This window comes from Lepeophtheirus salmonis, chromosome 5 (assembly GCF_016086655.4).
Source record: "Lepeophtheirus salmonis chromosome 5, UVic_Lsal_1.4, whole genome shotgun sequence".
NCBI lineage: Eukaryota > Metazoa > Arthropoda > Copepoda > Siphonostomatoida > Caligidae > Lepeophtheirus > Lepeophtheirus salmonis.
The window spans coordinates 25,602,164-25,613,566 of record NC_052135.2 but is presented as its reverse complement, the minus strand read 5'-3'; the positions used below and the strand labels follow the sequence as shown (position 1 = coordinate 25,613,566).

Below are 11,403 nucleotides of genomic sequence, written 5' to 3'. Positions count from 1 at the left end.
TGCACAAAATTGAGGAAGAGTTATCGTAGTATCAAAATTCCCAAACACGAGAATGATTTTATCGATTTCTAATCAAATATTTAAAATAATTGTAGTAATCCTCATCATCAATTTCCTGATTCCTTTTATCTTCCTAAATTATGAAATTGTATGCGTAGTATGGAAATCACTATTTTTTACTAATTTTCAATAATATTATAGTATTTAAACAAGGGATGAAATAAACTTAAATAAATAATTTTTTATTTGCCCCAAACCAATGGATTCTAAAATAAATAATTACATTTAAACTTCTAACTTAATAAAAACAATTATAAGGTAAATACTATATAAATCAATTGATATGTATTTCAGAATACAAAAATATATTTAAAAGGATCATATGGATATCATCATGTATGTATTAAATATTAACATAAAAAAAAAGTCGAAGTAATCAGTAGTCCTGAGTATCTAATTCAAAAATGCTAGAAAATTTACAACAAAATGTTAAAACATAGTTATTTATTTCCATTGCATAAGAGATCAAAGGGTTCCGATAAACATACTAGTATTTAGATTTATATAAATTGTATCAAGATAAATTCTTTATAGATGTTGTTGTGTTTATTTAAAAGAGTAAGAAAGTAATCATTCCTCAAAAAAAATTATATTTACTTTCATGAGAAGAAATGTTGGGTCACTTAACTCAACTACGTGTAATTAGTAATTCATGAATGGGCTATATTTGTATTATCTTGAAAGATACTTATCCGAAAGGATGATAGCTCTTCGTTATCTTGATGAACCAGTCCTTGCTCACTAAAGAAACAGATTCCGAGGATTGAACTTATTTGATATTAGCATATTTGAAATGAAGAGAGGCAGTGCTACTCATCTAGAAACTCTTTCTGAAGAAAAAAAAACCACTTTCTGGTTGCCTAACCTTGTAATAGTAACATTGACTAATAGATTAATTAGTTGAAATTGTCAATTGATTTAAATCCAAATTGTAACTCAAGGACTACTAGCGAGAACTGAGAATGACTTAATACGTTTCTTAGTTTTTGAAAAGAGTAACTTCTTGGGCTGTCCAACTCATCTTAGGAAGTACCACTTTGAGTCAAGAATACTTTTTATTTAATTAATGAAATCACTTTCATAAAGTCTTAAGTAATAATGAATAATAAAATTAAAGGACTTCTGCAAAACACAAGCGAGACGTGGAGTTGAATCAAAAAGATAATCACCCCTCTTCTTTATGTGGAAGTTGCTATATACAATTGTGTACAGGATAGATATATCTCTAATTTTATGATTTTGACATTTACTTTATTATTAATAATTAGATAAATCTCATCGGTAGACAATAAATATAATATTAAAAAAAATGTTAGAAACAAATCCATTTTAAAGATTTAGAGCAAAAGCTAATTATGTAGTAATGTCCGGGGATATTACTCCTTATTCAAAAAAGATTTCCGCCGTTATTTATGCTTATATAACAACATACTATTATCATGAAGGATATACACAATTGCTAATTATAATGCTACACCCAATGTAACTACCCCCGTTGTTGTTACCATTTAAGTAGTTGTTTTTGCCTTTTATGAGTTTTCTGAACACCATTTCTTGGAGCCTATCAACCATAGCTAAGCCTTAAGTGATAAAAAAGTAATATTTATTGACTATGTAATATTGGAAAACCTGATGATCATACCCAAATCGTTAAGTGAAGAAACTAGTTTCAGACAAACTAGTTGCGAGCCATCCAAAGCTACTACTCCCGTTGTTGTGACCATTTAAGCAGTTGTTTTTGCCATTTAATGAGTTGTGTATCATAATTCTTGATATGTTTAGCTAAAATAGGATCATATTTTATGGTTAGATTTAAAAAAAATTGAATACTTACTGTTCAATAGTACAAAATTCAGAGTTCCATTTCGAAATTAGTAAATATTTTATACTTTTTACTGATAACTTGATCGTCATTTGGTGTGGATGACTCAAAACATTTTTATATGTATTTCCATAAATGACATGAGTACCAACATCCTCCATTAATTTAATGATGGTTCCTCGTGAAGGGATAGGTTTACCCGTGTGTTTTCTCCATAAATTTTTTGAACATAGATAATTAGCAATGGATAAGGTTATATTATATGCAATCAACATCTTTGAGAGATCAAAGATAAAGTCTGACTTCATGTACTCATCATTAACTTGATTTTTTAGATGAATATCCATTCTCTTGATATGAGATGATAATGAGTGGCATGTAATTCTAGATAGGGACTAAAGGAACATTTATATCGACAAATAAAACAAACCATCTGTTTCTCATCCGCTAAGTATTTTCCAAATTCCTGGGCCTCCATTTTCATAAATCCAGACAGAAGGCGGCGTTATTTTAGGCATTTTATTCAGTTCCCTATCGACTATCACTATCTAATATTGAATATAATAAATAATAAATAACGTTCATAGAAGAAGATGTACATTATTTAATCAATGATGCCATAAGTATTTCTTCTCTTCTCCTCGCACGCTTTTCTATTCTTACCAAAATTTGAAATTCTGCATCATTAATCTGATGCTCATAGTATGGACGAAAATTGTTAAAATCTGAATTTTCTGTTTATTATTTGAAACTTCATAGTTTCCTTTTATGTCTTTAATGACTTCAGGCATGCAGTATTCCTCACATAATGGAACATTCGATCTATTTTCTTCAGGAGAACCAATGACTAAGTCCAGTTTTCTTTTTACGGATTCCTGTACTTTTTTCGCTTTGATAATGTATAGGTTTTTGATTTATTAGCTTTTCGTTGGTAAAATGGACTTTCCCCTAAAAGAGTGAATGACTAATTTAGAGTATCCGTTTCAATATTATTCTCCAAAATGTCATTCTCAGTAAATAATTTATCAATTTGTGTTACTATTGGAGAAGCACTGATTTATGTTGGTGATATAGGAGATCCTGTTTTATTGAGTGTTTTCCTGCATCCAGTGCAAAGTCTATCACCTGCCTTTAATAACGAAGAAAACTACAGTAAAAGTGGCTTTGAAACATTCTGAAGATCTGTTCCGTAAAAACTTCTTTTTGTATGTTTTTATAGGATCTGCACAATAATCAAACCATTCCATTAAAGCCTTTGGAAATTTGACTCGGTTCTATTTTTGTATACTCGGACACTACAATCACCAATTATTTTGGAGTAATTTTGTTTTCAAATTTTCTTTATATTAATATGTAAATATAAAATATTTAAGACAAGAATAAATTATATCCGCGTTAGTGCTTATTCAAACTTATTAATACTAAGTAATACGTGCAATAAATAAATGTGTGACGTCATAGAAAAGCGACATCTTCCGAAAATATTAGGACAAATATTTAGCCTACTATTTCCTCAGGCTAACGGTGTTCGATGCGCTATTTGGTTTAATGCTTACGTTTGGCTCAACCTTATGTATTTCTTTTTCTAGCTATCTTCTTTCCCCATTCAAGGCTCCATTTGAATCTCGAGGTTGAGAGTGAATACAAATCAATTTGTTCCAATTTTGATAGGAAGGCGGGTAAAAACATGTCGGAATCGGATGAAATCGAATCCTTTTTTGGATGTTATTTACTAATGAGTGAAAATCCCAAATACAAAGGTCGTATGTATGTTGGATTCACCGTGGATCCAGTTCGACGACTAAAGCAACATAATGCTGGATCCGCCTTTGGAGGAGCTCGGCGAACATCTGCTAAAGGTCCATGGGTACTACAATTATTTTCTTGTTTAAAATAATATTCTGAATTTATCCATTGTAACAGACAATGGTACTTCTTGTCCAAGGTTTCCCTAATCAAATATCTGCTCTCCGATTCGAATGGGCTTGGCAACATCCTTCTCGATCTCGACGACTTTCATCTCGAGTAACTCCTAAAACCTCTAAAGAAAAGTCTCTAAATTTTCATGTGAGAGTTGTGGCTGAAATGCTCTTAGCACCTCCTTGGGTTCGCCTTCCTCTTACACTTCGATGGCTTCGACCAGATCTGGTTTCTTTTCCGACTGGAAAGGATCCTCCTATTCACATGCCCATTGTTTATGGTCCTGTTCGCTCTATCAAAATCGCATCTAAAGCTAATGACTCTCCTGAGCAAGAAATACTTATATGCTCAATTTGTTTTAGTGATATTGATATTACGGATGAATCTGTTAAATGTATTTCACATAAATGCTCCGCTGCTTCACATATGACATGCCTTGCAAATCATTTTCTTGTCAAAGATCCTGAAAGACTATTACCTGTTAATGGAAGTTGTCCTGTCTGTGATTTAGATATCTTGTGGGGGGACATTATTCGGAAAAAGAATGGGTGCTATTCAAATTTGTCAGATAGTTCTTAATTGTGATTAAGACCTATTAAGTTAGTCAATTATTTATTTCTAAACGTTTATTAATTTTATTTTTACTCGTATTTTAATTTACTTGTGAATAATATATTAAATACACTTGATTCATATCAGCTTTGGTAGGATTAAATACTTGTTACATTTTGATCTTTTGCAGAATGAATCAACACGAAGAATATCAGTACCTTAACTTGATTTCTAACATTATCAAAAATGGCAATAATAAGGGGGATCGCACTGGAACAGGGACAAAATCAATTTTTGGCGCCCAGATGAGATTTTCTTTACGAAATAATGTTTTTCCATTACTAACTACCAAAACTGTTTTTATAAGAGGAATCGCAGAAGAATTATTTTGGTTTATTCGAGGATCAACAAATGCAAATGAGCTTAAGGAAAAAAAGGTGAGGATATGGGATGGAAACTCCTCAAGGGAATTTTTAGATTCTATGGGATTTACCAACAGAGAAGAGGGAGATCTCGGTCCAGTATATGGATTCCAATGGCGTCATTATGGAGCGGAATACAATAATATGCACACTGACTACCAAGGGAAAGGAGTTGACCAGCTTTCTCATGTTATCAAGACTATAAAAGAAAACCCAAACGATCGTCGTATATTAATGTGCGCCTGGAATCCTAAAGATATTCCCCTGATGGCTCTTCCCCCTTGTCACTGTTTGGCTCAATTTTATGTTGCCAATGGTGAACTATCTTGTCAATTATATCAACGATCTGCAGATATGGGATTAGGAGTACCTTTTAACATAGCAAGTTATTCTCTCTTAACGATTATGTTGGCCCATGTGACCAATCTCAAACCTGGTGAATTCATTCATACCTTAGGTGATGCACACGTATACAACAATCACATTGATGCCTTAGAAGAACAATTAAAGAGAGAGCCACGTCCATTCCCCACTATGAAATTGAAACGAAATGTGGAATGCATAGAGAGTTTTACATTTGATGACTTTGAGCTCATAGGATATAATCCTCACCCTAAAATAGTTATGAAGATGGCCGTCTGAAGGAAGGAAAATAAATGGGAAATTAAAGTTTATAAGAATAAATATTGATTATATTTTATTTTTTTTATCAAGTGTAACAAATAAACACATTAAATATGTATACACATGTTTATGATGTCATTAAATTCTAATTATGATTAAAAAATACCAAGGATTATATGACTTTCACCGACACAATATCCCTGCATGGTTTAAAACCATAACGGACTTAACAAATGTAACAAAGTAAAGAGTGAGGGAGAAAAAATGCATTCATGTTTTCGAAGGGCATAAATGTATCAAAAAGTTTATGATGTATTCGTAGAAGCGCGTTTTGTTTTTTATGTTTCTAAGATAAATTATTTCCCTAAACCAAATTCCTTGGCATCGTCAGCCGTAATATCTCCATATTCCCACATATTGATATGCTTTTTCTTAGCGGACTCTTGCGCTTCTTGATACGATTTTACAAGCTTGGCCAGCCTTCTACCACCTTTGCGATCTACGAGCATAAGCCCCTCAGCAACATAGCTCATGCCCATGTCTTTATCAGACTGAGGGTCTGTAAGCGTCACGTAACTTGCTCCTCCAATCTTATATTCAATGTTAAGCTTGAATATTTTATCAAGTAAATCCTCCTTCATGAATGAAGCACAAATTGCAGCATAGTCCTCCTAGAAAGAGTAAAAGCAAAATGTAGATAAGTTAGGTAGAATTTTAGTCAAAATTGAATTACATCAGGTGGTGGAAGGCAAAGAGCTAGAGAATACTCTTTAGCGAAAGAAGGTAATGATGTAAAAGATGCTGGAAGGACAGTACAACTTGTCTTGGGAAGATTCGCCTCCCTATTACCAAAGTCAATATAGATAACATTAACTGATGTTGGGTTTACTTTTTCGATTTGAGCACGATACCATTCATCATCAACAAATTTCGCAGCGCAGATGTCACCTAGTGAAAAAACAGATTAGGAATCTATGAGACTTTACAAAAATAACTGACCTTTTTTTGGTTGGTAGACTCCTGCTAGTGGTGGATTAGTAATGAATTCTTCTCGAAGCTGTTTCATCAACATAGAAAGTTTGGACTCATCCTCTGTACGTTGAACAAAAATTTTAAAATCTGAGGTAGTTTCAGTGACAGCAACATTGTCAAAATGAACTTTTCTGTCTTCATTCTCATCTTTTTTATCTTCTTCAGTATCTTTAGCAACTTCTTCCACGTAGTTAGCCCATCTCTTTTCCTTTCGCTTCTTTGCACTATCTTCAGCACTGAAAATAGCATTGCCATAAGAAGAATTGTAAGCAGTTGAATATGCAGCTGCGAATCCTTGCTCAACAAGCGATAAAGACATATTTTCGCCACCACAGAACATATATCCAATGAAATTTCCACCCTTATCTACGGTTTCTACTTCAATCTCAACCTCTCTCTGTAGAGTCAATTCTTTAGAGAATGAAAGAGCCTCATTTCCAAAGGGTTCCTCATTGAATTGGCCACTTCCTGGCAAGTTTCTAGCAGCACGGGGACATTGAATACCAGAAAGCAGGAATGTGATGACGCAAGATTCTCTTGGAATGTAAACTCTGAATCGAGATCCTGAGGCTACAAATTCTACGACACCACTGATTTTCCCAGCACGTTGAAATGAGGGCAAAAATGTTTTACTCTTAGTAGAGTCACCAGTGAGATCGGAAATTCTTCGAGTGGGGATATTTTTTTTGTCATGAAGACCTTTGTTAGACTTCAAAGCTTTATCTTCAGCTGCTAAGAGATCATCGTAGTGGCTTGAACGTTGATCATTGTCAGCAGAGTAACGTACAACTGTAGCAAATCCCTTACTAACTAGAGCCTCAGCAACATTCACACCACCTATTTTTACAGTACAACAACACTTCTCAGGAAAGTCATTGTTTTCGGGTTGGATGTAATCGACAGTAACCTTAACAGTTTGTCCAATAAGTTTCTTACGTAAAAATTCACGAGCTTCAAACATAAAGGGAATGTCATAGAGAGGTCTAAATGCTCCAGTTCTAGGTTTATCTCCCTTGCTTTCAGGTAGCCTAAACAAATATAACTGATGTAATGACAAAAATAATAATTAACTCTTTAAAATTACTTAGGTGGTCGGATACTAGCAAGATGAATCTTTTTGGTCTCAGTCTTGCTCTTCTTAACCATAAGTGCATCGCCATTGACGATTTCGACAACTTTACCAGTAAACTCTTTGTCCTTAGCACTAACTTCAGGAATGACAGGCCCAGTGTAGTCCTTCCATAGTCTTATTTTTCTCGCCTTAGCATCAGCTTGGGCTTGTCTGTATTTCTCAGGACCACTAGACACATATTTGAGAGACCATTCCATACATTTTGCAAAACCTTCCTTCACAAGAGCTTCAGCAATATTATTTCCACTAGGCGTGACAACAGAACCAACGCAATTTTTATTACTAACACTCTCCAAAGTTATCAACACTTCTCTTTGAAGCAAACGAGACTCAGTAAAGTATTGGGCTTCCAAAGCGTAAGCATCAGATGCTGCAGGATCCATTTTGCTATCAGAGCCAATCTTAACAATTGGGCACTTGGGAGGGGGAAAAAAAGAAGATAAATTACAAATTCTTAATGATAAGCAATTAAATATTTATATACATATAAGAAAACACTAGTTTTTCTCTAGACCAGTGGTTCTCAAACTGTGTACTCCACAGCTTTTTCAGGTGCTCTCTAGAGCATTCCTCTAAAATATTTTATGTCCAGCCCAAATTTGAAAAGTAAGCAATTACATCAGACCTATTTTGTATAGACTATACAGTACACTAACAAGTATCTGTAGTATGCAGTGCTCAGATTGTATAAAGTTTTATAACTACTGCTCTAGTCATAAGAGTTACTCAAGTTAAACTAAAGAGGAAAAAATATATTTATCACATTATGTTGCTTACCCTGACACCAGATAACATCAAAGTGACATGATGAAAAGTATCTGATCCAGGTGGAGTGATAAAGGCTCTGATAGTAGACCCATCTCGAACATGCTCAATCACCGATTGGCATGGTTTACCATTAAGGCTTTCGACAAGACGCCGTGGATCCTCGAGATCCCAAACAATTTGTCTAACAACCTCCTTAGGACTAGTTTCACAATGAATGCCTTTGCCTTGAGTCTTGGCAGAGTTAAATGCCTCTTTCAATACATCATCATTGCAGCTATCGCGAATTTTTACCAATCCAGCAGATAACAAGGTTACCGCAGCATTTGTAGCTGTCTCAGGATCTACATTATAAAATCCAAATAAAAATATATTCAAAAACATAATATAAAATTGTTTAGATGAACACAATAACATCGTATGATAGATATTTCAAGTTTCCACAATAAATTTGGAAAATTAATTAGAAGATTTAACGTTGAATTATGACAAACGTGGTATATAAGTCCTTCATACAGTATTTTATCAGTAATAAATATTAAAATAGACTAATAACTTAAAAAGAGAAAGATAGGATGATAATGTACCATCCTATCTTTGGGATCATTAAAAAAAATCAAAATATGTTTAAATGGGCATACTCTTTGAGTATCAAATAATCACGTTGGTAATTTTAAAAAAAGGAGGGTATATGCATGCTTAAACTAAAGCTAATTTCATAAAATAATAAAACAAGTAGGGAAGTTCATAAGATAGAGAGCTTTAAATATTTGTTCTTGTTAATGGAGAGGGAAGTTTTTCCCGTAGATTTCAAAGTTGAAATAATATTAGGGATATATTTCTATCAATGATTAAAGTATCTTATTTTTTGAAATTATCCCCACATACTAAAACGTTTTAGCAATCATGTGATGAAATATCATGAAACTGACATTAACCATCTATGAGATATTCTATGCTAAAAAATCATACTATATAATTAAAAAAGTAGAAAAATGAAAGTCATAATTTATATCGAAAAATTCAATTGAGTCCGTCGCTGTCAAAATAAAAATATTGGCATCACTAAAATCGGTGACTTACATCAAAATTAAACTTTTTGGGAATCGTTTAGCATTACCATTAGTTATTATAATAGAATTAAATTATATTTTATTTTGTACTTATCATTAAAAACGAGTTGTAATGATAAATGGATGTATTATTACAAAACGCATTTAAATATTTTTTGAATTTAAAATACAAATTAATGCTATAATAATAATGATAGTTATGACTGCATTCAAGCATTACTAACGGAATACTATATAGAAGCAATGTTGATATAACATTCAAATATCTATAAGGGTATTTGTACTAGAGATGGATTGATGAAGAATTATGTGAAACTAAGAGTTGGGACAGTAAATAAGTAATATGACATGGAGTTGAAAAGGAAATGCATTTAGAAATGCTAACCATCAGATCCATAGAGGAGAACTCCGTATTCCCTCCCAGAGGGAACAGTGTAGTTAACAGTCCCAAGAACGGACTTTCCCACAAGTAACTTTCTCAGGAATTCTCTTGCTTCCCAAGCATAAGGTTCATCCTCAGTTGCGTTAGGAGAATTAATCGTCGGCCTTCGAGCCAAACGAGGAGCTTCAATATCAGCCAGAGCCAATGTACGCTCTGGAGGGGGTCCATTTCTAGGTTGACCTCGAATAACAATGGATCCACCATCCAGGACCTATTTCAGAAGAAAAATGTTATAATCCCCCAAATATCAAAAGACAATCCACGCAATTCTAACCTGTTTTACAATCCCTCTGAAGTAACTTTTGGGCTTTTGTTCTCCTTCCGTGGCCATATTCGTTTCCAATCAAATCCGTGGGTCAAGTAAGTAAAATGTTCTGTCGTCACACACAACTCACTACAGTTTATAACTTAAAAAATGTATTGCGTGGAAAAAGAGTGAGCGTTTATCAACCCAATTCATGTGGAAATCTTTGCCTTCCTTTTTGTACAATCGTTAGGTTGCTTTTTTAATAATATTGTACATACTATAGATAGATCACGTGACTTAATATTAAACTCTAGAAAATATCTTTTTAACCCGGGTTCCGTGATGTGTTGGAAAAAAGGAAGTTGAAGGGCGAAACAAAAGTTGACAAACCATTCTATAATTTCTAGTGATGCTGAACCATTGTTTATCTCAATCTTATTTGAATATTAAAGAAAAAGTAAATCGAATAAATTTCGAAAATTATTTCTTTAATCATTTTTTGTTACGTCTTTAAGTGACGTCATTTCAGAAACGTCAAATACATTTGAAATGGTAAGATACAGGCAGCATCGCATAAATTACGAGTGTGTCGCTGCTGTAGAATTCCGTCGAATAACACTTCTACCTTTTCCGTGTACAGTCAATACGCAAAATCATGTAATATAGATGTAACATGCTGTACACAAATATGTGGAAGTTTACGAAAGGGAGGGGGGAAGAGATGTTGATACATATTTGCTTTATACACCATCTTGGACTTGAATGAATTGATCTTTTTTTTTACTCTAAAAATAAAATTATTTGTCTTCTTTCATATAAATTTTAACAAATTAAAATTATGTTAAGAACTGTTTAGTTTGTTACATAAATTATGTCTAAATGTCTATTATAATAATCTAATATGAATGAAACATACATTGGTCATTGAAATTACATAATTGATTTTAAATATGATTAATTTATGTATATTAAAGATTGTACTGATGTTAACATAATATTAGATTTAGATTTATTTCAAGACATGAGGTATTTCAAGAGAAAATTATAGGTTGAGTTATTGTTGGATATTCCGATGGTTTTAAAGAAAAAATAACTCATTAATATACATTAAGGTGTCACATAAAATTAAAAGGATTTTAAAAAATCACTAAGACAACGATAACAGGTGCAAACGAGACCTTAAAGTCAATTCGATTACTTGATTGTAGGTTGGACCAAAAAATTTACATTCAAATGAAGATTACACCAAAAGTACTTATAACAAAGGTATTTTAACTCGTTTGAATATTAGAAAATAAATTTATGACTGTTG

General features: G+C 32.9%; 3 protein-coding genes and 1 long non-coding RNA gene across 5 annotated transcripts; 2 read left to right on the top strand and 2 right to left on the bottom strand.

The window, feature by feature from the left end:
* Window positions 1-229: 229 nt before the first annotated feature.
* On the bottom strand, window positions 230-3,321 carry LOC139905389 (uncharacterized). The gene is made up of 3 exons (XR_011780083.1): window positions 1,895-3,321; window positions 1,703-1,842; window positions 230-1,640 (listed from the first exon to the last, which is right to left on the bottom strand). It is a non-coding gene; the product is annotated as an uncharacterized lncRNA (long non-coding RNA).
* Window positions 3,322-3,373: 52 nt separating this feature from the next.
* On the top strand, window positions 3,374-5,518 carry slx1 (Nuclease slx1). 2 transcript variants are annotated; one of them, XM_071888489.1, is made up of 2 exons: window positions 3,374-3,741; window positions 3,806-5,518. In XM_071888489.1, the coding sequence occupies exons 1-2, from the start codon at window positions 3,697-3,699 to the stop codon at window positions 4,379-4,381; spliced, it is 621 nt and encodes a 206-aa protein (XP_071744590.1). In that variant the 5' UTR covers window positions 3,374-3,696; the 3' UTR covers window positions 4,382-5,518. The 2 variants fall into 2 exon arrangements, with proteins under 2 accessions (XP_071744590.1, XP_071744589.1); XM_071888488.1 differs by having other exon boundaries at window positions 3,459-3,749.
* On the top strand, window positions 4,546-5,518 carry Ts (Thymidylate synthase). Its single transcript, XM_071888487.1, has one exon. The coding sequence runs from the start codon at window positions 4,546-4,548 to the stop codon at window positions 5,416-5,418; it is 873 nt and encodes a 290-aa protein (XP_071744588.1). The 3' UTR covers window positions 5,419-5,518.
* On the bottom strand, window positions 5,447-10,386 carry Tudor-SN (Staphylococcal nuclease domain-containing protein 1). Its single transcript, XM_040713132.2, has 7 exons — window positions 10,119-10,386; window positions 9,788-10,055; window positions 8,342-8,673; window positions 7,517-7,980; window positions 6,400-7,460; window positions 6,134-6,348; window positions 5,447-6,071 (listed from the first exon to the last, which is right to left on the bottom strand). The coding sequence occupies exons 1-7, from the start codon at window positions 10,173-10,175 to the stop codon at window positions 5,757-5,759; spliced, it is 2,712 nt and encodes a 903-aa protein (XP_040569066.1). The 5' UTR covers window positions 10,176-10,386; the 3' UTR covers window positions 5,447-5,756.
* Between the last annotated feature and the right edge of the window lie 1,017 nt (window positions 10,387-11,403).

Coding starts and splice junctions, on each gene's coding strand:
- slx1 (XM_071888488.1), top strand. CDS start 3,570: ATGTCGGAATCGGATGAAATCGAATCCTTTTTTGGATGTTATTTACTA. Junction 3,750..3,805: donor CATCTGCTAAAGGTCCATGG/GTACTACAATTA, acceptor CCATTGTAACAG/ACAATGGTACTTCTTGTCCA.
- Ts (XM_071888487.1), top strand. CDS start 4,546: ATGAATCAACACGAAGAATATCAGTACCTTAACTTGATTTCTAACATT.
- Tudor-SN (XM_040713132.2), bottom strand. CDS start 10,175: ATGGCCACGGAAGGAGAACAAAAGCCCAAAAGTTACTTCAGAGGGATT. Junction 6,349..6,399: donor AGTCTACCAACCAAAAAAAG/GTCAGTTATTTT, acceptor TTTTTTCACTAG/GTGACATCTGCGCTGCGAAA. Junction 6,072..6,133: donor TTTGCCTTCCACCACCTGAT/GTAATTCAATTT, acceptor TACTCTTTCTAG/GAGGACTATGCTGCAATTTG.